Consider the following 27,493-nt stretch of genomic DNA (forward strand, 5'->3'; position numbering starts at 1 on the left):
TTTTGAAATCTATCTGCTAGATAAATAGACAAGCATTAATGGATTTACCTTCTCCTTCTCAGCTGCCCCAGAATTTACACAGGAACCAATAGACGTCTCTGCTGACATTGGCTCCAACATAAGCCTGCATTGCCAGGCCCAGGGATACCCTCAACCCAGGATCAAATGGAGACGGCTGGACAACGCTTCCCTCTTCTCCAGGCCCTTGGCTGTCAGTTCAGTCAACCAGAAGAAGACAGGGAGCCTGGTCATTAACAGTATGTCTTCACTGAACGTTGTTGTGTTGTAAATGTGTTGCATGGTTTATGTTGCTTTTATAGTTTATGGTTTTACCTGGAGAAACAATAAGCCAACTATATAACAGGATATCAGCCTGCTCATCATGACAGGGGCATCTGTCCAGTCCACCACTGAGCCAAGGCAAGGCTCTACCGACCCCAGCTGTGGATTCTTACAGCAATGTTCTATTTGATCAATTGTTCTGTTGCTCTCACTGCAACACTGAGGTTTATGCGTTAATTTCTCATAGATCTTTGGGTAGATGACGAGACTACTTACGTCTGCGAAGCTGAGAACCAGTTTGGGAGGATCCAAAAACAGGCCACAGTTACAGTCACTGGACTTGGTAAGAATCCTTCCTGGCCATAGGAAATATAAATCACTGCAGCTTACCGGTTTAAAAATATACAATGCTTCACCTGTCTAATAGCACTTAGATCTTTTCCGCTGTGTTTCACACACTGATAGCATTAGATAGAACTCAATGTATCAATGTAGCTAAATCTGCCCTCACAGCTATTTGGTTATTCACAAGAAAATACTTAGTAACGTGGGCTGCAGTCTATGTTGTATACTGTATATGGTCGAAATGATAGAAATGGAGGTATCTGACTTAAAAAAATACAGTGCATTGGCCTGATGTCTGAATCGTGCAGCAAGCACATTGAATTGTGATACTGAGAAAGATTCAGGTTTAAAATGGCACTGTATGAGCGTAGAGAGATGTCAGATGTCAAATATTGATTTATAATATTGTATTAATGGTATGTGTTTAATGTAGAAATTTGCTGATTTATATATTTTTTTTTTTACATATTTTTATCTTTTTTTTTACAAAGTCCATACTAACTCTAAACATATAACTGATCATGGACATTTCAAAGAACCCTACACAAAGATGTGTTTGGCAACCAGTCTCCCCCAGGTGAGTGGATGTTCCTCAGTGGAACTTTGGTCATTGTGAAGGATGTGGAAACCAGATGGAGCCCCAAGCAGCATCATAAAACACAGTGCTGGAAAACAAACCCTGAGGGAGTGATCCACAGGCAGGGAGATCGAGAAAGAGCGCGTGGGAGTGAGGGGGGCATGTTATCCCGTCGTATTTCAACTCCAGCAACCAGGGAGACACCAGGCTATGGGGGGAGGAGGTGCTCTTTAAATTGAAGTAAAGGCAACAACCACTCACATTAGATGGACAGAACAAGGGTTTCCCATGTAATTACATTTTATTGCTATATGTGTGGCTTTATCATTATGTTATGTCCATTCCACTGGTGACCTAAAGTAATGCCGGGTGAACCTTTCTACAGATTAGTTGAATGTGAGGTATAAAGTCTAGTCTGTTTGTGTGGTGTGTTCACAGTGAACCCGGTGATCGGAATAAGCCCAGCAGTGGTAAACGTCATTGAGGGACAGCAGGTCACCCTGCCCTGTGTGCTTTTGTCTGGAAAGCCACTGCCAGAGAGACGCTGGCTCAGGAACGATGGGGTGGTAAGGAGAGAGGATATTAATAAGAAGCATGTATAAAAAATACAGTATATAATCCAGATTTGATTTGCAAAGGTATTTTTTATTTGATGGACTGATTTTGTATGATTTATTGCATGATCAAGTTAATTCTGTTAGGGTTTTATTTTGAAAAGGTTCTTTGATATTCTCTGATATGTTTGGGTCTCTTCTCTCTCTCCAGCTGAGCCCCAGCCCCTACCTGACAATCCGCCGAGACGGGAGTTTGCACATAGAGCGTGTCCGGCTGCAGGATGGGGGGGAGTACACCTGCGTGGCCCGCAACGTGGCAGGAACCAGTAACCGGACCACCAGCGTCAAGATCTTTGGTACATTCCACTGGCTTTCTCAACTGATCCCCAATGGAAAGCAGAAGGGTTGGCTGTTTTCATGAAGTAGAGTTTTGTTTTTTCAATGTCTGCATACTTTATGCCATATTGCAATTTCTTCAACTGGCTAAAGGATTTTTCCTTGTCATTAATACGGTAGAGAGTCAATTATCCAAACTAATTGAGACTGATACTAGTTCGCATAATCAATTTGTATGGATAATCCAACAGGTATTAATAACAGTTACTGTACCTTTTACTGTACCGGTAGAAAATCCTGAACCGTGTACCTGCCTTGAAAAATACCTGTGTACCCAGATTTTTTTCAGGTAATGATTAAAAAAAAAAAAAAAAACACATATATTAATGTTTTAAGTGCATGATACATATTTAAATACTATATAGTACACATACATTTAGTCCCTTCAGATCTGTGGTCTTGTGTAACCTTTTTCATTACTGGAAACTTCGAAATAATAATAATAATAATAATAATAATAATAATAATAATAATAATAATAATAATAATAATATACTTTCATTGCTCATTTCTTGTAAAAACGCTGACATATCTGAATTTTGTTCATCACGGTTTTCTTCTGAAACTTCTCCAATCACATGAAAATAATTTGTTAGTTTTCTCATCTTGGTTTGACAAGTTTTCAAACTCTCTGGAAACGACTAGCCAGTCGACAATTCATGCCTTTTTTAGATAATGACACAAACTGTTTTGTTCCAATTAATGATACAAAACGTATTTGTCCTGTAGTAAACTATATGCATTTGTTTAAATGTAAAGAATGACTAAATGTACAGTATTAAAACACTGCTCTTTAGTTCACTATTAGTTTTCTTTCTTTTTTCTCGCACTTGTAATGTGCTGTCATATGCAAATGTAAAACCCGGTTTATATCATGACCCGCTTTAAATCATGAATTATGCCTGCACGGCAATCATGATATAAAGTGAGTTCATCTGTATTTTGTACACAAGTACCTACTGATGATATATAGCTAGTAACCAATTCTATCACATTAAGCATACAAAATTACAAAGCTTTACAAATTATTAAATTAACGCAATTCAGTAAAACTTTAACACCTACAGTTAAGGTAATGACATACTGTAATTAAACGTACCATAGACCAAACTTTGAAAATCATCAAAGAATGCAATTCAGTACAGCTTTGACAAATTACAAAACTTTAGGAATCATTGAAACTCAAAAAATTGTTTTTATGCTTTGATACTTGCTGTTAAGGCACTGTAATAACATGCAATGAAATGAATAAAATAAACGTTCTTAGCTGCTAAATAACATAGACAGGATCTAACTGATGAAATAATAGAAACATGATGAACTGTTTTAATTTGCTTAACTGCAAAAATCTAAAGCACACAATGCTCCAGCTAAAGTTTTGGTGGTCTGAATAATTCTGTAACTTTCATTTGCCTCACACCGTTGGTCCTTTTTTTGGCAGCTAAATCTCGTAGCTGTTTTAGCAGCAGAAGCTGTGTGCGTAATACACCACACGTAATTCATCACGTGATTATAGGTGCGTTCGGTTGATTAGACAGTACGGTTGATCAAAGATCGAATAATTGACTCTCTACAGTTGAACTTTCCCAACCATGCGGTATGTATAAAGTTGAAAACTCATACCTACTCCAAGTTCTCCAGCACTAATGGCTTCTGCAGATTACTGTATGATTATTAGTAAAACAGAGATAGTGGGAGAGTGAGAGGGAGGGTGGGGGGGTGAAGTGGAATGAGAATTCCTCGAGCAGCAGAGCCAAGTGCTGTCTCAGCTGTTTAAGAGCCACATAAACATGCTGAACGTGAGCTGAAATGATCTGGGAGAGCGTTTTCAAACAAAACCTAATAAAAGTGAAATTTAGCAGATTCTTAAAGCACTCAGAACGGAAATGTCCGTGACCAAAGAACACTTCTTCTGTAATCTCAAACGAATGGGAAGATTTTTGTAAATTCTTTCAATATATTTTTAGGTTTCTCATGTGCTGTATATTGGGCAGCAGCATTCAAACATTCTCTTTTTCATTTTTTAGTTCTTCCAACAATGCAGCATGGACCCCAGGTATTCAGCACCATCGAAGGGGTCCCAATAACATTACCCTGCAGAGCAAGCGGAGTGCCCAAACCTGACATTACCTGGTCCAAGGTAAAAGCTACTGAAAATACAATACATATACAGTCACATGATAACTGTAATAGTAAACTTTCTGGTGTAAGAATAAAGCCTAATATACTGGTGCATAGCAGCATTCAGATCTGCCACAAACCTAAGACTTTTATTACACAATATTTTGATTACATCAGATGTATCCTCTCACTCCACACCTAGTTATAAAGGTGGGCTCAGCTGGCCTAACTGAACTAAATTATAGGTTGAATTGCAAATGTACACTGTTTAACAAGCAATGCTGTTGAGCACCATCCACATACCAGAGCTCTTACTCATAGTCTGAGCCCCCTGCAACTAAAAAACAAAAATGTGAAAGAAACCCCCCTCAAGACTGAATTTTCTACCACAAAGCCTTTCATGAAAATGATTTCAAGGTCGTAATGATATAGGAGTGCCTTGAGAAGCGACATGAGATTACAGAGCACATCCACTCATTGCTGTGTGCAAATGTATTACTGTCAGAAACAGCTCTGGGATATCAAAGAGTTTCAGGGACTGACGTCTCTGTAATTGTTGGGAGCAGTGCCTGAGTTGCTGGGTCAGACTGGCCAGGGTATAATTTTAGTGCTATCCTGTCCAGTGATGTGAATGGAAAATCCCTACATTACCTAATAGGTCCTTTAATATGCCAATGCAATGACATTAATCCTTCATACAATAAAAGTCCAATAAAAACCCTGGTGCAGTAAATCTGTTAGACCCAGTAAGACTTTCTTTTTCTTCCTTGCTAAACCTTTGTAACTGTTACTTTTACAAATTCACACTATTAAACTGAACGGGACATCTGAGGCAAATTAAATCTTAGACTTTAAGTTCAGCAACAGCTGGAGGATAGCTATGGATCCATCGCCAGCATGACTTTATTTGGCACTATTTAACTTTGAACACTGATTTGGCTGTTTATTCAACCACCAGAATTCCAACCCTCCTTTTTTTAATCTGCTATTCCTTTATTTATGTAAAACATGTAACAAGTAATCATTCTTGATCAAGCGAGTATCCATATAACATATTTAACTTATTTAACATTTAATATTGAATGCAGCATGCAGCCCAGGCTTCTGCTGTGCTTTTCATTATAAGGAATAGTCAAGCTGCTTGTGAGATTTCAGACTTTTATTTCCTTATATCTGAAACATATCTGTATGCTGGTAATGTCTTATTGGGTGAAGAAACATCTTGAATGGGAGTGCTATGTATTTTATTTTGTGGCAAGGAGACTTCTGAATAACATGGCAGCCAAAGTTAAAATAATCTAAATGAAAGCAAAGAAATACCTCGGCAATGACTACAATGCTCACCTGTCATTGTTTAAACCTGCATAGGGACCCCTGGTTACCAGCAGACATTTACCAAAGTAGTCAGATTCATTCATGTACCGCACTCTGCCATTATGTGTTGTTCTCTAGAAGGGTCAGCTAATCGACCTCAGCGGCAGTTCCTTCTCACTGGTCCCTGATGGTAGTCTTCACATTGCCTCACCCACTGGGGAAGAAACGGGTGAATTTCTATGCACAGCTACCAACGCCGCCGGCTACACATCCAGAAAAGTACAGCTGACTGTTTATGGTAAGTGAATACTAATTACATACAGAGAGCTTTAGACCTGCTTATGGTCATTCTTGAAATCTGTATCCATACTCTACTTCAGTTACTTTCCGCACTTACAGCTGTTTCTGGTTCAGTTTAACAATATCTGCAAAATTAATGTTCTAATGTTTTGGGGGTTACATTGGACAGTCACACTTTCAGCACCTCTTACCCATTTAGCTAAAACTGACCCTTTAGTGCATTGTGTCCTCGAAACAGAAAGAAGTGTCTTGTAAAAAAGTCTGTATCCAAAGCTTTAACTGCTTTTCATTCTTTAAAAGACTGAAAAGTTCTTGAAGAAGACCTTACATTCTAAATGTAGTTCCTATTTTTATTTTCTTGAACAATTGCAGTAATGCACCCACTCTTTGTTTCTTGTATTATAGTGAAGCCGAGGGTCTCTGGCCCTGGCAGGGAAGGTCAGGGGGGAGGAGGGTCAGGAGGCAGCATGGTGGAGATCTCGGTCACAGCAGGGGAGGACATCACTCTGCCCTGTGAGGTCCAGAGTATCCCTCCACCCATAATCACCTGGGCCAAGGACCTGCAACTCATCTCCCCTTTCTCACCTAGGCAAGTACCCAGGATAATAGACAGCACACTGAATAAACTGCTGAAACCATTTTTGTGATGAGTGTACATTTGGCAACTCTAACTTTGTCACCAGCCTTTCCAAGTACAGATTTTGAAATGATTTACCAAATCAAGTCAAATCATGTTATTTTATTTTATTTTTTATTTTTTTATAAATTTGGAATCGGCAATTATTTTTTCTAATTTTCTCCCCAATTTGGAAAGCCCAATTATTATTTTTTTTTATTTCAGCCCGGCTCACCGCAGCCACCCCTGCGCTGATTCAGGAGAGACGAAGACGGACACACGCGTCCTCCGAAACGTGTGCCGTCAGCCGTCCGCTTCTTTTCACTCTGCGGGCCGCCATGCAGCCACCTCAGAGCTACAGCGTCGGAGGACAACGCAGCTCTGGGCAACTTACAGGCAGGCCCGCAGGCGCCCGGCCAGTCTACAGGGGTCGCTGGTGCACGGTGAGCCGAGGACACGCTGGCCGACCAAAGCACTCCCCACCTGGGAACTCCCGTCCACGGTCAGCAGTGGAATAGCCTGGACTCGAACCGGCGATCTCCAGGCTATAGGGCGCATCCTGCACTCCACATGGAGTGCCTTTACTGGATGCTTGACTCTGGAGCCCCCAAGTCCATGTTTTTGAATGGAGGTCATTCTGGAATCAGACCTGGTGTAACTTTCCAAAATGTATTTGAATTGCCAATAGGATGAACAGTCCACTGTCATAGTGGTTAGTTTGGCATTGGAAGGTCTTTTGTTGTTGGATCGGTCGTTTGCATTGACTTAATTGATTGCGACAAAAAGTAAAATGGCAAAAATTACCATTTGAGAATAGACAACATAGAACAAATAAATAGACTCTGAAGACAAAAATAGTACTGCAGTGGGTTGGTCAATTGCAAGTGTTTTTCCTTCTGCGTTTAGTCAGAACAGACTGCATCTGCTATTGAACATATGGCTGCAGTTGTAAGAACTGTGAATCTAATTTAAAGTGAAATATACCTTGGTTTTCCACTGACAGTAGAAACTCACAGTAAAGCTTTAATTGCTAACCAGTTAATAAGCACAGTCCTTTTAAATGCCCTTCATTCTAAATGTCTAAATGAAGTATCTACAGTATGTATATATTTTTACTTGCAGGCACACCCTGCTCCCTTCTGGGTCGATGAAGATTATAGAGACACGAGTGTCAGACAGCGGGATGTATTTGTGTGTTGCCACAAACATAGCTGGCAACATTACTCAGGCAGTGAAACTCAATGTAAATGGTAAGGGTTGTTGTTTTTAAATACTCCCATGGTTTTTTTTCTCATTATCCCCTGAACTTCATAGCCTACAAAAACTTGTTCTGCATAACAGCCCTTTTCACAATTTCTTTTTTATTGTATTCAAATCAAGCTTTTCCTTCTAAAGCATCAGTTCAGCCTCCTTCATCAGGGAGTGAAAATAATGGGTCTCGTTATCAACGAGGTGTCACCTACAGAAGCATTGATTTACAACAGTTAAAATCACTACAATCACTACAATTATTAGTGTTGGTCCTATTTTTTATTATATATCAGTTTTCCATTGTACCAGACAACATAGCTGTCTGAGGCCAGTATAAAGGGAACCCAATAGGGCGTCAACATAGTGTTGGGTAATGGGCCCAAGGGGGCTCCCAGGATTGATGCCTCTGTACTGGATCAATTAACCCTGGACAAACAGCTTCCATCAGCCAATTTTGTTAGCCTGGGCTGCCTAACAGTAGCACTTTGTTAGCTGGGCTGGCACCAGGTTTTTGTCTGGTGAATGTGTGTGTGTGTGTGTGTGTGTGTGTGTGTGTGTGTGTGTGTGTGTGTGTGAGTGTAAAGCTGCCAGATTGTGTTTATCATGTAGCCAGTTTCCTATTAAGAGGCCATTGTTGATTTTTTTTTTAATTGAAACGTGGATGAGGGGAGAGAATGTGCATTGCTAAATGCTTGCTGCTAATCTCCTTTCAGCTTATTTTACTGGGGACCATAAGTACCTCCAAAATGTATCTGCTCATAAAAGCCAGTCAGTGCACAAAGACTGGTATGTAAAGCTACTAATACCCTATTCACGCGATCACAATCACAATTTGAAAACGTCATGTGCTTTTAAATGTGCATTATTTATGTAGTGTGGATAACTTATCGAATAATATTGTTAACGCTACATACCAGTTTTTGTATATCTTTTTTTTTATTGAAGCAAGAACCCAAGTCTCAAAAAACATACTAAACATACATATTAAATATGAGCTAAAATGGCAGTCTAATGATAGATACATACATACATGGAATATCTATTGACTGTTTATTAACATGTAACTACACTTCAGCAAATGGTTAATTGCATATTAATTAAATACTTAAGATGTTAAATAAGGCATTATCAATGTATCTTGTACTATGAAGAACTGTTCTGAAAACATAAATGTTGTTAATTACACTTTGTGAGCTAATTGCTTTGTGAATAGTGAAGCTCAGTGGTGAGAGTAAGGTTTGGATTATTTCCTACACTTAGGTTATGTGTGGTACTCCATCCATTTAACTTGATTTATGCCCCTCCATTGTTATACTGTTGTGTATTTGTTGTATCAACAAAGTTAAGCATCTGTTTAATATTTTGTAGAAAGCTGAAAAAAACTGTTTGATATAAATGTCCTTATGTCAAGTATTTTAATGCAATATCATGGTCTTTGAAGATATTGTTACTGCAGACCCCTATAAAGATGAAAAATAGATTCATAGGGCCGCTAAAAATACCAGAACTGTAACAACACTATGTTGTCTTGTTTCCAAATGCTTTACCGTTACATGGCTTCAGGGATTAATTCAGCCACAGTACATTACCCAGCAGGGATTCGTTTTAGGAAAAAAATGTTAGGGCCTAAAGCTTTGATTTCTTTTCAACATTCAGTGCCTCCAAAGATCCAAGCTGGCCCTCGGGTGATCAAAGTCCAAGTTGGGAACACCATTGACATCCCCTGCATTACCCAGGGAGTTCCTCCTCCAGTAGTCAGCTGGTTGAAGGGTGGCCTCGCCCTGCTGTTGGATGGATCGCAGTTCAGCAATACCCCTGAAGGCACCCTGACCATCTCAGGGGTCACCCTCTCTGATGCCGGGGTCTATAAGTGCATTGCCAGCAACACAGCTGGCCGGGATGAGGCAGAGATCGAGCTGCAGGTTCAAGGTGGGCTTCTTTATTTACTTTTCTGTTTAACAGCTGAAAAAAATGTTGTTTACTGGATTTTCGGATTGCAAACTATGCACAGTATTTGCTCAAACAAGCGTTTTTAGTTCTTAAATTAAACCATTTGGAATGTTGACATTTCACAATCCATAGTAATTGGCACGATGAAAATAGTGAACTGAATGTAAGACAGTTTCATAAATAGGCAGTACAAATAAAGTGGAATCCTGTGAAACTTCACCTTTGATTCCTGGGGACCTTGTTTGAGTTACAAAGCATGGAAACTCCATTTCTGCATTACAATTTCTTTACAAGCAACTAGTTACATACATAGATATTATGAAGTAAGTGCCTTTGGCAGGGTGAACAGACAGATGGATTAATCTTCAATAGCAGGTTGAAAAAGTACAGAATTAAACTACTGCTTCTGTACTCTTGTGCTATAGTTCCTCCAGTTCTTGAAGACCTGGAACCCCCCTACAACACGCCGTTCCAGGAGAGGGTAGCTAACCAGCGCATTGCATTCCCCTGTCCGGCCAAAGGTAAGTAGGACCTTGAGCAGATGAGACTATTGTATATGTATGACAAACCACTTACAAAATTACTTGTAGCACAATAGGTAGGTTTTGGAGCCTTTATACTGATGAAGGAACTAACCATTTTTTTTAGATCTCATGTTATACAAGCCTTGACTGTGACATTCCTTGTAACTGGGTTACTCCATTTTAGGTACCCCAAAGCCCATCATTAAGTGGCTTCGCAATGGGCAGGAGTTGACTGGCAACGAGCCAGGTGTGTCGATCCAGGATGACGGCACACTGCTGATCATCGCCTCAGTGTCTCCACATGATAACGGCGAGTATATCTGTGTGGCCGTCAATGACGCTGGCAGCACCGAGAGGAAGTACCAGCTCAAAGTGCACGGTGAGCTTGCTGCATGTAACAGCTAATGCTTTTATGCTTTTCCAAATTGAAATTGCAGAATGCTTCTGTTTACCCAATCTGTATCTTTTAGGTGCACTCAGTGACAGAGCTATTTGTTAACCCTCTATTTTAACTCAATTCAGTTCCCCCGGATGTGCGTGATAATGAGAGGCCAGACAATGTGTCAGTGGTGGTGAACCAGCCCAGCAGTCTTTTCTGTGACGTGACAGGAACGCCTTCCCCCATTATCACCTGGTTCAAAGATGGTGTGCCTGTATGTGGTAGCCTTCTGTTTTCTGTCTTCTGTAAAACTTTAAGTAGTTTGGAAACTCAGTTTAGCCTCTTTAGCAGATGCAGATATTACGTATAATTATTTTAAAAATCAATATTCACTGATTTGACACAAGAAAAATCCCCCACGTGCCACCCTGTACAGGTCTGCAATTGTGGGAATTCAGTTCATATTTCTGCTGCTATATTGTCCAAATACTGAATGTCAGTTTATTATCTGCAGGTTGTTGGAAGCAGTGCTGTTCAAATCCTCCATGAAGGTAAAACCCTGAGACTGCTGAAAGCAACAACGAGAGACACAGGCCGATACAGCTGTAAGGCCATCAACATTGCTGGGAGCTCTGAGAAACAGTTTAACCTGGATGTACTGGGTAAGTTTGAGGTTCTCTGTTAGAATGTTCAGCTATCTTTTCTCTTCCTTTAATGTCATCCACAAACAATGCAAAACAGTGCATTCCATCATCAGACTCACCAGACAAATCTAAAGACATGGCATTTCTGCTAGATATTTAAGCATATTGGTGCAACAGACTGCGTTTCTCTCCTTTATTCAGTTCCACCAAGTATAACTGGTTCTGCCTCTACCAGTGAGGTCTCTGTGATCCTGAACCATGAAGCCAGCCTGGAGTGTAAGGTCAAAGGAGTCCCGTTCCCCACCATTCAGTGGTACAAGGACAACAAGTGTGTATCTGCTTCTGAGTTTGGCATGAATCCCTTTACGTAACTACTGCAGTCAACTAGCATTGTGAAAGTGTTCTAATAGGGATAGGTTTCTTTTAACCCCTATAAAAACTCAACCCAGTAAATATCCTGTTTTTCCATGCTTCTCCCATGATTGAACTATGCATTTTCCATAGTTACTATGTTAAACTTTGCATCAGAAATCTGTTGTGTTTCTGCTTTAAGAATCACACATTCCCTATTGCTTCTAGGCCCCCACTGCCTGTGCCCTCACAATTTTGGAATGTAAACACTTTTACAGTTAATTACATTAAAGCCAACATTTAAAAACAGACATTTGAAATACTAAAGCTATTTTAAATAACCTGACCATCAAAGAGATTTGAAGTAACTTGTTCTGAACCAATCAGAAGTCAGCATTCCACAGTTTGGTTCTTAGATTTCAAAGGTTACCTTGGCCAGCGAGACAAATCTGATGTTTCAACTGATGTTATAAACACATGAAATATAAACTGTTTCTGCTTTAGTTAGTTGTTGGCTAAAATAATACAATTGTATTCCAATAATGTTTAAAAAGCCACATAACTAAATGTAGATGACGTTTAAAAATTAAAACATTATTATATAAAACTAAACCTTCTGACTGTTCAGCTCAGCGGGTTTCAATCAAAAATTCAGAAATGTGAAATAATTAGGAAATGTTTTTGTTCAGACTGTTGTTCCTGGGAGACCCCAACGTTGAGGTGTTGAACAAAGGACAGGTGCTAAAGATCAAGAGCGCTCGTCTGGGTGACCAGGGACGGTACCAGTGCAGTGTGGCCAACACTGCCGGGAAACAGACCAAGGACTTCAAACTGAACGTCTACGGTAAGATTTTCAATTATAGCTGTCATCAATTATAGTCCTCCAGCATCCCGACCAACACAAGCTTTGTAAACCACATGGTTGTAAAAATATTAAGTAGTAAGTTTGAACAATCATTTTTGGATATATCTCTGACCTTTATTTCTCTCCTAGTGCCCCCCAGTATTAAAGGGGGTAATGTGACCACTGAGCTGTCGGCCCTCCTCAACACCCCAGTTACACTAGAGTGTGAGGCCCGAGGGGTCCCCCTGCCTGCCATCACCTGGTACAAAGACGGCCACCCCCTCACCTCCAGTCCCCAGGCTCTGTACGTCGACAGGGGGCAGTTCCTGCAGATCCCTCAGGTGCAGGTGTCTGACGCTGGCCGCTACACCTGCCGCGTGACTAGTGTTGCTGGGAATGCTGAAAAGCCCTATGATCTGGATGTATATGGTAACTATCCACTGGAACAAAATACATATGCAGAGTTAATAAAAGTTAATGCTAAAAAAGATGTGTGACAGGGTAGCATCACAGCCCAGGCTGTTATTGTCAGGAAAGCGATCCAGAAACAGAAGCTGCAGTTCTAGCGCTAATGAACACATTTATTAAACACAAAAAACAAACACAGGAACAAACAAATTGGCACGAGGGCCAAAATAGAGATTCAAACAAAACAATACTGTATCCAAAAACTGCTGTCAGGCTGGGCATTCACCTTCACTGAACAGTTACAAACAAAACAGTTTAACACCCGGGTTACACATGGGTTACACATGGGTTACACACTTGTTACACACACCTAACTTCCTCTCCCAGACAAAGTATTTCCCCTCCCTTAAATACATGTGACTTCTCCCCAATTAGCACTCAATTAGCTTATTGGGGAATGGCCACACCTGTGATTGCTGGCAGGGACAGATTTAACCCCATCCCTGCCAACCTTACATTCTCACACACACACTATTTACAGCAGCAGGGCTTCTGCCCTGCTTCAAGATGCCTATCTTTTCCCAGTGGCTCACCTAGTGAAAACTTTGCCATTTGAAGTGTGAGAAATTAGTGCATGGTCTGTTTAAAAAGGAAAGCTTTCTTAACTGGTAAGGTGTGTTATACAGCAGTGTCTCCTGTTGTTCCGCAGTTCCCCCCACGATTGAAGGAGGCTCGGACGCACCCAAAGAGAAGAAGGTCTTAGTCAGTAACTCAGTGACACTGGAGTGTGAAGCTGGGGGACACCCGCCACCCGCACTGACCTGGCTGAAGGATGGAGCACCGGTCAAGACCAGCGGCAATGTCCGAATTCTCAAGCGTGGGAAGAAAATCGAGATCCTGAACGCAGCTGTGTCGGACTCCGGGAGTTACGTGTGTGTGGCAACCAGTGTTGCTGGTGAAAAGGAGATAAAATATAACGTCAATGTTTTAAGTAAGTTATGTCTTTAGAATCTTTAAACTATGGTGATAAAACAGTGGTAACAAAGATTAAAACAGACACTCTTTAGTCTGGTACATCTGAATCCTAAAGGTTCAAGTCCAGGCAGATCCTTATCCAAGCCTACAAAAGAAGAAGATTTAGATCATCAGGATTTTGTCTCAGACTGTATTTCATTAATTATTTTTTTTTTCTGGCCATGGATAATGTTTATTCAGTTCTCATGAATGACAATGGCATGACCTAATGCAGTACATTATTTTAACAACGCCTTGACTTTCCTGTTGGCGTGTATGTGGAACAATAGCTGCTAACAGAAAGCCATTTCAGGTCACCACATGGATATGGGTTGTCTGCGTGGGCCCCTATCCATTAACTGTACTGTTTACTTAGGTTTTCATGTTCATACGAATGCAAAATATTGTAATTCCATTCGTTTTTAAAAAAAGGAAATTAATTGTATAACTTTCACACCAGTTAAAACATTTCCATCTCAATGACTATGATGCAGGCTTAGTTTGCCTTCAGATAAACTTGCCTAGCTTGATGGGTGCCTTCTTTATTTCTCTTTGCTTTATTTAGTTCCACCATCTGTAGAAGGGGGGGATGAGACCACAGATACTACTGTCATCCTCAACAGTCCACTGGAACTGGAGTGTCGTGCAAGAGGAACACCCCCACCTCACATCACGTGAGCCATCCTTTTTATAGTTCTGTTTTTTGAACTTCTATTGTGACATGATATCTCTAGTATGGACCTGCTGAGCAATGCATTGCTCAGGACATAGAATAGTGGAATAAAATAGGTTTACATGTATTTTATAAATCTGTCTTCCTTTCTTCTGGGCCCCTGTTGACCTTCTGTGGTTCACATTTTTTCTTTCTTGATGGTTGTTCTTGGTTCCATCACTGTAGGTGGCTGAAGGACGGTCAACCAGTTAGACAGAGGCAAGGGGTGAAGATTGTGTCTAATGGGAGCAAGTTGTTGATCTCTCGTGCCCAAGTCTCGGACACTGGGCGCTATCAGTGTGTGGCCACCAATGAAGCCGGGGACCATATGAGGGAATTTGATGTTTCTGTTCTTGGTATGACAAATCAGTTATATTTATGTTGAGATACAATAGATAACAACATTCATTTTTTGTCTGGTTTCTGAACTATTTCTAACAATAATGTTCTTTTTTTTTACAAACACTGCTTTCTTATTAAAGGGAGTAAGTGCAGGTAATATTTTAAACCTATCTTTGACATGCACAGTTAAGGACTAGGAATTTGCATATCATAATTACACATAATTACGCAATACTTGTTGCAGTTTTACAGTTCTAACTATTTATTAATAAGTGATTAAGGGCTTTCCTGTTGTGCTAATAAACTCATATGAAGCCTGAAGTTACAGGGAGTATATTCTTACAGAGAGCTTATCTTATCCTGATTAATGATTTTCAAATAAATAACTGTTCTTTGTACATGGATGCAGTTCCTCCCACAATCCAATCGACAGGATCTTCGGAGCGCTCTGTGGTGGTACACAAACCCATAACTCTGCAGTGTGTAGCCAATGGCATTCCCAATGCTGCAATCACCTGGTTAAAGGATGGACGCCCAGTCAATACTGCCAGTGGAAACATAAAGGTAAGTAGGATCCTAGTTCACAGTGTCCCCCTCACACCAGGATTATTGCAGTTAAATTCTAATAGTTAGATGGCAAGGATGAAATATTTGTAATCCTCTCTCTTTGGTTGTGTTCTCTAGTTAGAGTCGGCAGGAAGAGAGCTTCAGATAGTGAATTCTCAGTTGGAGGATGCAGGCAGATACACCTGTGTGGCAACCAATGCTGCTGGAGAGGCACAACAGCACATCCGGCTCAATGTGCAAGGTAAGAACCCTTTACTGCTGCGTTTTTATTAAGTGATCACAAGCTGTCTGAATGTGGGTTGGCTTTAGATGTCAGTCAGATTATGTGAGCATTACATGTAGGGGATGCATAATTAGCAGATGGCAGTTGTATACAATAAATAAAACTGTTACTTGCTTTACACATTACAACTAACGTGTCATTTTCCCCCATTCACAAGAGCCCCCCACTATAGAAAATGGAGGAGAGACTCTGAATGAGACTATCATCATTAACAATGTGATCCAGCTGGAGTGCAAAGCATTCGGAAATCCTTTACCAGGTAAGAGGAATGTGCTGTGCTGAACTCATTGTACCTAAGGGAGAAAAAATAACAATTTTTCTTGCCATATGTTTCAGTGAAGCCAGCAGCAGTGTGTGTACGTATAGCAGTTACAAAGTGTTACATCTCTGTTTATTGTTCCCTTGTCAGCTATCACCTGGTACAAGGACAGCCGTCCCATCACCAGTGCTGCTGGGGTGACGTTACTGAACCGTGGTCAGATACTCCAGATAGACAATGCCCAGCTGTCAGATACAGGGATTTATAAATGTGCTGCCATCAATGCTGCAGGCACTACTGAGCTCGTCTACAGCCTCCAAGTGTATGGTGCGTAACTAAGGCAGCGGCATATAAGCCATTTATTTTCGGTACATGTATTTAATTTGTGTATGTATGTTTCTCATGGCTGTCTGACTCATGGTTGTGTCTCTCCTCCTGCAGTACCCCCCTCAATCTCAGGCAGCAGTGACATGGTGGCAGTGGTTGTAAACAACCCTGTCAGGCTGGAGTGTGAGGCAAGAGGCATTCCAGCTCCCAGCCTCACCTGGCTCAAGGATGGCAGTCCTGTTTCTAGCTTCTCTGATGGAGTTCAGGTAAAAAAAAGTCTTACTGGATTTACCTATTAATTCATTTGACTTCATCTACAGTTAAGTGATGGTACTGTTATTTCCCACTCAATGTTTCCCAGGTTCTCTACGGAGGCCGAGTGCTGGCCATCACAAGCGCTCAGATCAGTGACACAGGGAAGTACACCTGCGTGGCTGTGAATGCAGCCGGAGAGGAGCAAAGAGACATTGACCTTCGGGTCTATGGTGAGTGTGTGCTTAGAGAATAAGTATTGGCAATTCAGTGTGTACAATACAGTTTATTACCTTTTTTTTAATAACTTTGATTGACTGTAACACTGAAAACATAATATGGCATTTATAATTAACATTAACCATAGACTGTTAGAAATTGTATTTTGCACCACACTAAAGCATTTTTCATAAAATGATTTCTGTTTGATGAAAGTAAATATTCACATGTGTTTGCTGGGGCTTTGTAGAGATCAGAGGGGGTTGTCGACCAAACTGAAGTCATATTTGTAAATGTAATTGTTTCCATTCGGAGTCTGGCTGAATGGCAAGTGAGGGTCTCCCTCCAAAGGCAGCACATTTTAAAATTCTCTGTTTTTCAAAAGAAGAATTATTATTATTATTATTATTATTATTATTATTATTATTATTATTATTATTATTATTATTATTATTGACAAAGAAGAGCGACGATTTCTAGATTTAATTTGGTCAAGTTCTAAGATAAAAAATAAATAAAATGGAACAAGAGCTAAATACAAAGAACGTGCTGTAGACTATTTGTCTACATCCAGGGTTGTGAGGAAAGCAATGTATTTGGTGTGGTTATTGAAAGGCACAGTTATCTTTGGAAGATTATGTGCAACACAGGAGGCCAAAGCAAAGTGTACCAATAAGAAGAAGCAGATTTTGTAAAATGTATTACATAACTTTTATTTATGTATGGAAAGATAAGTCTTTTTTGGGGCGTTTTTTGCAGTACCGCCAAATATCATGGGGGAGGAGCAGAACGTTTCTGTTGTCATCAATCAGGTGGTAGTGCTGCAGTGTCAGAGCAACGCCATCCCGCCACCCACTCTCCGCTGGCTCAAGGACGGACGACCGCTCTTTAGGAAACCTGGTCTCACCGTGTCAGGAGATGGAAGCACCCTTAAGGTAACTTTCAGCAATAGCTGTGTCTTCAACTTCTTCAGCAAAATGCTGAAAACACAACATCATTTTAATGATTTAAGGACTTTAGGAACTTGACAACTGAGACATGGAATTAATGTGGACATAGAGCCATTACCGCACAATAGATTTTTAAAAAATGTTAGCATGATAATATTTTACTGGGTTTCAATTTGAGAATGAGAACTTGCAGCGGTCAAGTAATGTGGAGAGAATGCTGACATGATTTTAACTGCCAGGATGAAGGTCATTGCAGGGGCTGTTTAACTTTAATAATCTTTCTGCAAGAATACATAATATCTTATTTATTAATGTATTCATTTCTCAGATTGATGGCGCTCAAGTCCAGGATATGGGCCGGTACACATGTGAAGCTACAAATGTTGCTGGAAAAACAGAGAAGAACTATAACCTGAATGTGTGGGGTGAGTATGTTTCTAACAATAAATCTGAGAGGATTGAGTTGCAATTTAATGCAGCACAGGTGTATTTCCAGGTCTGTCGCAAGGGTAATATATACTGTAGATCCAGTGGTTGAACAAGTACTATCATGATAACTGGAATAGAAAACTGTGGACAAGTGTGAACAGTCTATGGTTAACATTGGCTGGACAAAGACAACCAGAGATGGAACTAGAGCTTTGGCTCCAAACATTACGATCAGACAATTTTATATGATTGGCACCAAAGTGTATTTCTCCACTTCAAGGACTTCAGGATTAGATCACTCATAATGATAAAGCTATGCGTGGCTATTAACCATGTTCATAAAACATTAACCCACTCTTATTTGAACTTTTCCAAACTGTTTTCATTAATCATTGAAATGTCCTCGATTATTGGTATTTGGAGTTTCTTCTTGTACTGTATATTAAAACTCTCTCACCCCTGCAAATATTCTTTGTAGAAAAAGTTCAATAAAGACTGCTTTTTTTTTAAATGTCTTATAGATGTCAGTTTTCCATGTGGCCTGCACCCCCCTGGTATAGTATAGCGTGTATGGTAATCTCAGTCTGTACCAACAGGCAGAGGAATGCTTTCTTTACTGGCCACAATACCACAGAACATACTACATAGAGTGCTGACATATTAGGCTGAAACACTGAGACCTCTTACTGGATGCAGATGTTCTTCAAGTGGCGGGCTTTGACATGTCGCTGCCATCTGCACCATTTTTCAAATGATGTCATTGTTATGTTGCTGTGTCATTGCAGTTTGATCAGATAATTCCAGTCAGCTGTGGCGTTGTAGTGATTTAACATTCATTTTTTCAGTCATCGACATCTCACTAAGGGCTCCTTTGGCAGAGGCTCCGCTGAAGTTTTGCTTCCATAACTCATTTAACTGTAACCTGCTGGAAGTTCTGTTTGTTTGACGCTGACCGTCAAATGCTGGGAATTGAAACACATGTTTGATAGTTTCCCCAAGGTTAACTTGCCAGTTTCTAAAACTCACAATCATTTTGTATTGTTACACTGCAGATAACAGTTGAAAGCAACTGATATAGTCTGGCAGTTGCTGAAAATTCTCTTGAGAAGGAACAAAGAAAGGCAGCACATTTTAACGTTCTCCAGTTTTCCAAAAGATAATTATTATTAATATTATTGACCAAGAACACCTCAGCTAAGATTTCTAGATTTGTATCACTGGGCTATGATCTCGTACTAGCCTAGAGTTATTCAAATCTTAGAGCTATGGAACGTTACTAAACACAGGAGCTGTGTGTTAGCAGCCTCAGTGTTTAAAATACTTAAAAATGATACCACCCAAGAGGAATCCAAGTGACTAAATTAGTGACAATCAGCAAGATCATTCATATTTCTTTAACTGAATCCCCACTGTCACAGATCTATCCCTTCATCAGTGATATGCTGTGGATTACGGCTACCTGTACTGTACCTCAGTTTACCATTCCTCTGATCTGAGTTCAGGCTCCTTGTCTCTCCATCAGCAACCCTATTTATCTTGCTCTCCAACTGCTGACCCAAGTCTTCTGCCGGCTGCAGAAACAGACAGCTGATTGGTCCAGGGAACAGAATGAGCAGAGGGACTGCAAGCCAGTTTTTATTGAGGGAAGTTTTTGTTACTCAGGGACAGGGGAAGAGAGAGCGCTTTTTCTGGCACATTGGTGGGAAACATGATCACATGTTTAGAAAGTGTATTTTTGTGGTTTTTATGCAGGTGAGGGATTTACTGTCTGGATCTTGTTCAGGCTGCTGGTTGCCAGCACTCTAGTCTAAGCTTGCATGCAGTTTCAGGTTTGGAAAGCAGAATGATTGAATGCATAGTTTGGTCAAAGCAAACGTCATGTGCAAAAAATAAAGAAGGTAATGTTTAATTGTAATAACAGGCTGCATTTAGACAATTCAGCATTTACACATTAACTTGAACTATTCTGAAGAACTGGTTGATATTTTTTTATTTCACTGTTCCCCAGTATAATTACATACAGTGCGAAGCCTGCATTTTCTGCATTTCATTTTCCACACCATTTGTTGAATATAAACAAACATGATATCCTTTCTATTCTCAGTTCCCCCAAGTATCCGGGACTCCGATGAAGTCTCTCAGCTCACTGTGACTGAAGGCAGCCTCATAACTTTAGTTTGTGAGTCCAGCGGTATCCCTCCGCCCAGCCTCACCTGGAAAAAGAATGGTAAGCAACACCTGGATGCATTTCTACTAAACCTAGTATTTGAATTACAAAAGGCACCGGGCAAATACAATGTATTAATAAAAACGGTATTGCTTGGATTGTTTGGGTGAATTACTATCCATTAGAAGAGACTTTCTTGACTCTGACTGTGTGCAGGTGCTGTGTTGAAAGCGGATTCCCGAGGCAGGGTGAGAGTGCTGTCCGGAGGAAGACAGCTACAGATCTCCAGTGCTGAGAAGTCTGACGCTGCCTCTTATTCATGTATGGCCTCCAATATGGCTGGGGACACCATGAAGGAATACAACCTGCAGGTTCATGGTATGGAAGACTGTGCAATTACTTAAAATGATGCACTATTCCAAATTGCATTGACTGAGGACGTATCATTGCATTCATGACATGGAACCAGCTACCTTTTGTACTTTGCTCCCAAACTTAAAACACACTATGCTTATCACAGTAATAGCATATATGTTTTTGAAGGATTTGAGGGAAAATTCCTGTCACACGTTATTAAATGTGTTGGTATTTATTATTAATAGCGATTTATGATTTATATCTTATAGTAATGCAGAACAAATGGAAAACAATATTTATGAGGTGCCAGGTGTTTGCAAGTAATAACTTTTTGGTGCATTTATTTTCTATAAAACCAGAAAAACAAGGTGACACTTGAAAAAGTTGGGGTTGGGAATTACGTGAATTAAACTCCAGGAAACACAAGGTGCTGTAAGTTATGAGTGCAATTGCCTCTCAGCTTAAGTTAGGGTAGGGGTGTCCAAAGTTGGCCCTTTCACTCCTGGTCTTAGTTCCAACCCTTTTCTGTGTGGAGTAGTGTGGAGTAGCGGTTAGGGCTCTGGACTCTTGACTGGAGGGTCGTGGGTTCAATCCCAGGTGGGGGGACACTGCTGCTGTACCCTTGAGCAAGGTACTTTACCTAGATTGCTCCAGTAAAAACCCAACTATATAAATGGGTAATTGTATATAAAAATAATGTGATAAGTCACCCTGGATAAAAGCGTCTGCTAAGAAAGAAATAATAATAAATTGCTTAATTGAACCAATGAAACCTCCATCCAGACCCTGAAGTAGTTCATTGTCTCATTGACCCTCCAGGACTGTGATGGGACACCACTGTTAGAGAATGATACTATTCAGTAGTGTTGCTTACATGTCTAAACTGTAGAATTTTTGTATACATACTTCAGTCCGGCCTACGATCTTGAACAGCGGGAGCCTGCCGAGTGACGTGACGGTGACGCGCAGGAATGACGTCACGCTGGAGTGTGAGGCTCAGGGGATCCCGAGGCCCGCAGTGACTTGGCTGAAGGACGGCCAGCCCCTGGTAAATGGCAGAGGGGTGCTGATTCTGAACGAGGGCCGCCTGCTGCAGATCAAGAACTCCCAGGTGTCTGACACAGGCCGCTACATGTGCGTGGCCGTGAACGTGGCTGGACAAGCTGACAGGAAATACGATGTCAATGTCCACGGTGAGTACATTACAAAGTAAAAAAAAAAATCTAAAGTTTCATTTTTACCACTGTTTAATGTAATTTGTTGTGCCTTTGAAAAACTTATTTCATTTTTTATACCTGAATTGTAAAGTTGGTTAGATTCAATGTTAAAACCCAACATACATCATGTTTAAATAAAAAATGAGTGTAATGTTAATGAGAACAACTTGCTCCCCTGTTTGTGCCTGTCAGTGCCTCCTAGTATCAGTGGAGATTTGAAGACCCCGGAAAACGTCAGTGTGGTGGTGAAAAACCCTGTGGCCCTGTCTTGCGAGGCCTCTGGCATCCCACTGCCCGCCATTACCTGGCTCAAGGACGGGCGCCCCATCAGCCTGTCCAACTCCGTCAGGATTCTCTCTGGTACGTCCACAGCTCAGCCTCATGCACTACAGGCTCAGAGAGTCTTGATTGTTAATGCAATCCACTGCATATGTCTCATAAACAGCATTATAGTATTAAGAGAAACATACAGTACCACTGAAAGTGCAGGAGACGTTTTACCCAAATAATTGTGCATGGGTGCGCATATTCAAATTCATAGCAATCCAGCAGGAATTCTTACAGATGCTGGTAAACCTGCTCTGTCTGCTGTATGATAGTGCTGTTGTTGTAGGATATGGTATCAGCTGTTTCAGAACAGGTTATTCAGCTTAGGACCTCAGGGAAATGGCACCTACCTGTACTGGTAGCCTCTATAGAATCTGCTGCAATTGTCTAGTTTAAATGTGCGTCAGCCATGTGCTGAAGCACATTAACTGTAGTCTAGTGGACTGAGAAGTGAGATTCCTGATGTTCTGTTTAAACAGCTGCTTGGTTGGAAAAAACAAGTTCTTGCTTGTTTTTTATGCAGTGACTTATCTTGCTTGATTTTAAGGGAAATTAGGATTTGAGGGTTTTCTTCATTGATCCAGGCTCGAGTCAAGATTAGAGTCACCTGCTAAGCACAGGTCATAGTTAATCAATCTCAGCACTCATTTGCATTTAGGCCTGTTTAAAACATTAGCAGGAATTCCATGCAGTTGCTGCTACACACAGTACACTAAATATTAATACAGCTGATTCTTACTTTGAGATCTAATTGTTATCAATGTATATCCCCTACTGGGAAAGCTAGTGATTGTTTTAGCCCGCACAATGATCCAGACCTCATGGTTTTGGGCAGGTGGTCGGCTGCTGCGACTGATGCATGCTGCCGTGGAGGATGCTGGGAGGTACACGTGTGTGGTGTCCAGCACCGCTGGTGAAGAGAGGAAGAACTTTGACCTTGATATCCTGGGTATGTGTCTAACCAGAGCCACTCGCTTGAAAGTATAAACCAATAGAGAACAGTTAAAAAAAGAGTGTTCTTTGCTGTTGAGTGTGACATGATTTGTAAAGATTTTGAACTGTTCTTTCCCCCAAATAGTTCCACCAAGCATTGGTAATGAAGAGAAGCTGGAAGATGTGAAAGTGAAAGAGATGCAAAGCGTGACATTGACGTGTGAGGTTACAGGTAAGTTCTAGACTTTGTGTAGCTTGCAGTACAACCAGACCAGATATTGCAGACTTGCTACAGTAATCAAAAGTTCAGTCACTAACCAAAATGTAATTTAAAGAAATCTCATATTGAATGTGTCATACTGTACACACTGTATTTAATAATGAATTTCACAACATCTACATTGTTCTCTGGCTGCACTTACATCTTGCTGTGTGTTCAACCTGCAGGTAACCCTGTGCCACAGATCAGCTGGCAGAAGGATGGGCAGCCCCTGGTTGAGGATGAGCAGCACCAGATCGTGTCTCACGGACGCTTCCTGCAGATCTCCCACGCCCAAGTGGCAGACACGGGGAGATACACCTGTGTGGCATCCAATACTGCTGGGTACAAGAGCAAGAATTTCAACCTCAATGTACTGGGTAGGGTTCTTAAAGATGTGGCCCTTTTAACACTAGAAGAATGACACAACCTCCCCAATACCCCAATACTAGAATCTTCTCATAGCATTTTGTTTTTTCTTGGCAGTTTCTCCCACGATAGCTGGAGTGGACGTGCAGGGGACCCCTGAAGATGTGACGGTGACTCTGAACAGCCCCACCTCCCTGGTGTGTGAGGCACAGTCCTACCCACCTGCCACCATCACCTGGCTCAAGGATGGAGTTCAATTTGAATCCAACAGAAACATCAGGGTTCTACCAGGTGAGGAACTTATTCACAGCAATGCTTCATTAAAACAGGGTTTCTGTTACAGGCTAGGACAGGGTCTCATCGGCATCCACACTAATAAGCCTAATGTGTTCACTAAAAAGGTGGACGCACCCTACAGATTCTGAATGCCCAAGAGGAGGATGCTGGGAGGTATACCTGCGTGGCCACCAACGAAGCCGGGGAGACCCTCAAGAATTACGAAGTCAAAGTTTACAGTAAGTACTGTTATGCAGATTCTAACAGTAAGTACTGTTGTGCAGATTCTATGTACAATCTGTTATGAGGACCCAATAGCAACATGTTTGTTATGAAACACAAATCATAGTTGTTTGACTATATGTTTATTTTCCCAGTCCCCCCAATGATAAGTAAAGATGACCTCCCAGGTATTGGCCTCTCTCCAAAGGAAGTGAAGATTAAAGTGAACAACAGCCTGACTCTGGAGTGCGAGGCTCAGGGCATCCCCACTGCCACCCTGAACTGGTACAAAGACGGACAGGTAAAATCAAGCAGTTAATGGATTTACACAACACATAACCAGCAATGCTGTCATTTGGCCAGTTTTGGAACAAAATTTGTATTATTATTATTATTATTATTATTATTATTGTAGTTTAATGACAATGCTTTTATTTGATGTCTGAAATATAAATAGACCTGTTTGTTTGGATCTCTCGCAGCCCTTGAAAGCAGATGACCATGTTACAATCACAGCAAATGGACGTATTCTCCAGATCCGGAAAGCCCAGGTGTCAGATACAGGTCGCTATACCTGTGTGGCTTCGAACATCGCTGGGGAGGACGAAAAGGACTTTGATGTAAATATACAAGGTAAAATGTGTTGATTATATGAAGTGCTGCATCTAAGCACTCAACTCTGCTGCTGAAACAGATATTGTCATTTTTTCTCTTTGAATTGAGTGAGCTCCCTCTTGTGGTATGTGTGGTATGCTACCATTTGGGAGTTCCTTAGGAATGTGTGTGTGTGTTAACATTATATTACGATAACTAAAACCACTGAAGTTTCAATTTCGTGCTGCTAGCTTTTGGGATTTTATTGGGGTCACTGGGTAGGCTACACTAATCGTTGTTGCTTTCTGACTAGCTGAAGAACTGTTAATGATAAATAAACAAGTTCTTTTTGACCTGCAGTTCCCCCAAGTTTCCAGAAACCCACAGGAATCAAAGACTCAGCTTCTATGGACAGCATCAGTGGCATTGATATCAAGGACGTTGTCATTAACAACCCCATCTCCCTTTACTGTGAGACCAATGCCGTCCCCCCACCCACTCTGACCTGGTACAAGGATGGCAAACCCATGACCTCTAGTGACAAAGTGCTGATATTGCCAGGTAAAGGATGAGAGCCAAGCTCACGTTTTTGTCCGTGAATGGCAAAGACCTCCCATTTGTAATATTGCTTCCCTGTTGTTTCTTCCTGTAAGGAGGCCGGGTGTTGCAGATCCCCAGGGCTCAGGCAGAGGATGCTGGGAGGTATACCTGTGTGGCCACAAATGAAGCGGGAGAGGACGCCATTCAGTATGACGTCAGAGTTCTCTGTGAGTAAAATCAGAGACAGAATATTGTTGGCTGTCATTTGCTGAGTAGTGTAGGTTTGGAGTTTTGAAAGGACCACCTATGAACACCCATGATAAAACTATATTTGTTTTATAGTGTGTTTGCTGCATAGATTACTTATTATGGAGTATAATTCAGAAATATAGCTGATTGCTGAGTAACTTAGGTCCTAGTTTGGCTTAAAGAGATATGGCTGCCAGATTCGATTTCTTGGCACCAAAAATGTGCGGCTTCTAGTTACTGTATATGACCCTTTTTTCTCCTTTTTACATCAGCAGGAGCTTTAAACTATTTTTTTTGAAGGACATGACACCTAACCTAAACCCTAACTTGCTCTCACCCATCCTTACCCAAAAAGCAGAACCATAACTTACAAATATTTTACCACAGAGGATTTAACAAAGGGTTTGCATGTGTCTGCAGTTCCACCTTCCATCAGGGGTGCAGATGGAGACCTGCCAGACGAGGTCACTGTGTTGGTAAACAAGACCGCTATGCTGGAGTGCCTGGTGGACGGCAATCCCACCCCAAAAATCTCCTGGCTGAAGGACGGTCAGCCCCTGACTGAGAGCAAGACACACAAGCTGCTCTCAAATGGAAGAACACTGCAGGTGAGCAGCCTACTCTACTGCCAATGCCTATCATGTACTTCATTAAGTGAGGCCAAATTGTGTATTTACTGCTGTGTCTTAATAGCATTGTTCTTGGCTCATGTTAGGTGGGGAATGCTCAGGTAACAGATACAGGGCGATACGTATGTGTGGCAGAGAATGTGGCCGGGAGTGCCGAGAAGTATTTCAACCTCAATGTACACGGTAAGTGATTCTCAACTAGTGTACCAGGTGCATTTTGGAAGTGTAAGGCTTTGATCCGTTCTGAAAAACGATTCATTGCAGGCAATGGTTTAATTAAATATAAGAGATCTGAATCTCAATAGGACAACTTGGCTTTGCTTCCATCAGCAGTACAATGTGCCTTGTTTAATACCCTGCAGTGCGGTTTGTGAGTGACTGTTTTACTCTTCGCAGTGCCCCCCACTGTTATGGGTAGGAACCCTGAGAATGTGACGGTGGTGGTGAATAACTTCATCTCTTTGACCTGTGAGGCTACAGGCTTCCCTCCTCCCACCCTTAGCTGGCTGAAAGATGGGAAGCCAGTGCAGCTGAACAGTAACGCGCTCATAATGCCCGGTCAGTGAACCTTTATCCTTACTGTTTAGACTCTGCGAAAAACTCCCAGTATGTGCATATTTGTCTACCATGCATATCCTACAGCATTGTTTATGTGTGTACGATATGAAAACAAACTAGATAAACGAAGAGCCATGCAGCTGCTCTAAGAATAACTTGCAGTTGATGTGTTAATTCAGAGATCAGATACCACAGCACTGCGCAAGCTCCCCTCACCTTATTTATAATCTTAAAACTGGAATGGAGGTACTGTAGTTTTGCAGTCCCGTGTCTTTTGTGTAATGACCTCGAGTGCTAATCGTAGCTTTGTTCTGGACATCAGGAGGACGTACCTTGCAGATCCCGCGAGCGAAGCTGTCAGATGGAGGGAAGTACAGCTGTGTAGCAATGAACCAGGCCGGGGAGAACGAGAAGTTCATCTTCCTCACTGTGTTTGGTTGGTGTTTGTTTATTTACCGCTTCACTCACTCACTCACTCACCCACTCACTCACCCACTCTGAGTGGCTTTCTTTGGGTACATACAGTCATATGATAACATGATGTTATTGGAACGTGTTGTTGTTATTAAATTACAGAATTTACATC

At 41.2% G+C, this 27,493-nt stretch overlaps 1 protein-coding gene across 2 annotated transcripts in view; it reads left to right on the plus strand.

Moving 5' to 3' along the window:
• LOC117417484 (hemicentin-1-like) overlaps positions 1-27,493 on the plus strand; it is a 99,028-nt gene that overhangs the window by 49,445 nt on the left and 22,090 nt on the right. For both annotated transcript variants that reach the window (XM_034029660.3, XM_059034833.1), the window contains exons 16-59: positions 63-257; positions 530-625; positions 1,643-1,770; positions 1,970-2,114; positions 4,182-4,294; positions 5,728-5,887; positions 6,295-6,478; positions 7,628-7,755; positions 9,413-9,685; positions 10,132-10,227; positions 10,415-10,609; positions 10,753-10,883; positions 11,124-11,271; positions 11,455-11,581; positions 12,294-12,448; positions 12,599-12,877; positions 13,566-13,847; positions 14,436-14,544; positions 14,769-14,938; positions 15,334-15,488; positions 15,609-15,732; positions 15,932-16,033; positions 16,184-16,360; positions 16,475-16,626; positions 16,722-16,845; positions 17,591-17,766; positions 18,110-18,206; positions 20,315-20,437; positions 20,594-20,755; positions 21,646-21,927; positions 22,144-22,311; positions 23,114-23,227; positions 23,357-23,443; positions 23,659-23,850; positions 23,957-24,130; positions 24,241-24,354; positions 24,493-24,638; positions 24,820-24,970; positions 25,292-25,492; positions 25,585-25,698; positions 26,141-26,328; positions 26,436-26,532; positions 26,746-26,907; positions 27,230-27,343. In XM_034029660.3, the coding sequence (XP_033885551.3) occupies positions 63-257; positions 530-625; positions 1,643-1,770; positions 1,970-2,114; positions 4,182-4,294; positions 5,728-5,887; positions 6,295-6,478; positions 7,628-7,755; positions 9,413-9,685; positions 10,132-10,227; positions 10,415-10,609; positions 10,753-10,883; positions 11,124-11,271; positions 11,455-11,581; positions 12,294-12,448; positions 12,599-12,877; positions 13,566-13,847; positions 14,436-14,544; positions 14,769-14,938; positions 15,334-15,488; positions 15,609-15,732; positions 15,932-16,033; positions 16,184-16,360; positions 16,475-16,626; positions 16,722-16,845; positions 17,591-17,766; positions 18,110-18,206; positions 20,315-20,437; positions 20,594-20,755; positions 21,646-21,927; positions 22,144-22,311; positions 23,114-23,227; positions 23,357-23,443; positions 23,659-23,850; positions 23,957-24,130; positions 24,241-24,354; positions 24,493-24,638; positions 24,820-24,970; positions 25,292-25,492; positions 25,585-25,698; positions 26,141-26,328; positions 26,436-26,532; positions 26,746-26,907; positions 27,230-27,343 (6,810 nt within the window). The remainder of the gene's footprint in view (positions 1-62; positions 258-529; positions 626-1,642; positions 1,771-1,969; positions 2,115-4,181; positions 4,295-5,727; positions 5,888-6,294; positions 6,479-7,627; positions 7,756-9,412; positions 9,686-10,131; positions 10,228-10,414; positions 10,610-10,752; positions 10,884-11,123; positions 11,272-11,454; positions 11,582-12,293; positions 12,449-12,598; positions 12,878-13,565; positions 13,848-14,435; positions 14,545-14,768; positions 14,939-15,333; positions 15,489-15,608; positions 15,733-15,931; positions 16,034-16,183; positions 16,361-16,474; positions 16,627-16,721; positions 16,846-17,590; positions 17,767-18,109; positions 18,207-20,314; positions 20,438-20,593; positions 20,756-21,645; positions 21,928-22,143; positions 22,312-23,113; positions 23,228-23,356; positions 23,444-23,658; positions 23,851-23,956; positions 24,131-24,240; positions 24,355-24,492; positions 24,639-24,819; positions 24,971-25,291; positions 25,493-25,584; positions 25,699-26,140; positions 26,329-26,435; positions 26,533-26,745; positions 26,908-27,229; positions 27,344-27,493) is intronic.

Source organism: Acipenser ruthenus, chromosome 12 (assembly GCF_902713425.1).
Source record: "Acipenser ruthenus chromosome 12, fAciRut3.2 maternal haplotype, whole genome shotgun sequence".
NCBI classification, from domain to species: Eukaryota; Metazoa; Chordata; class Actinopteri; order Acipenseriformes; family Acipenseridae; genus Acipenser; species Acipenser ruthenus.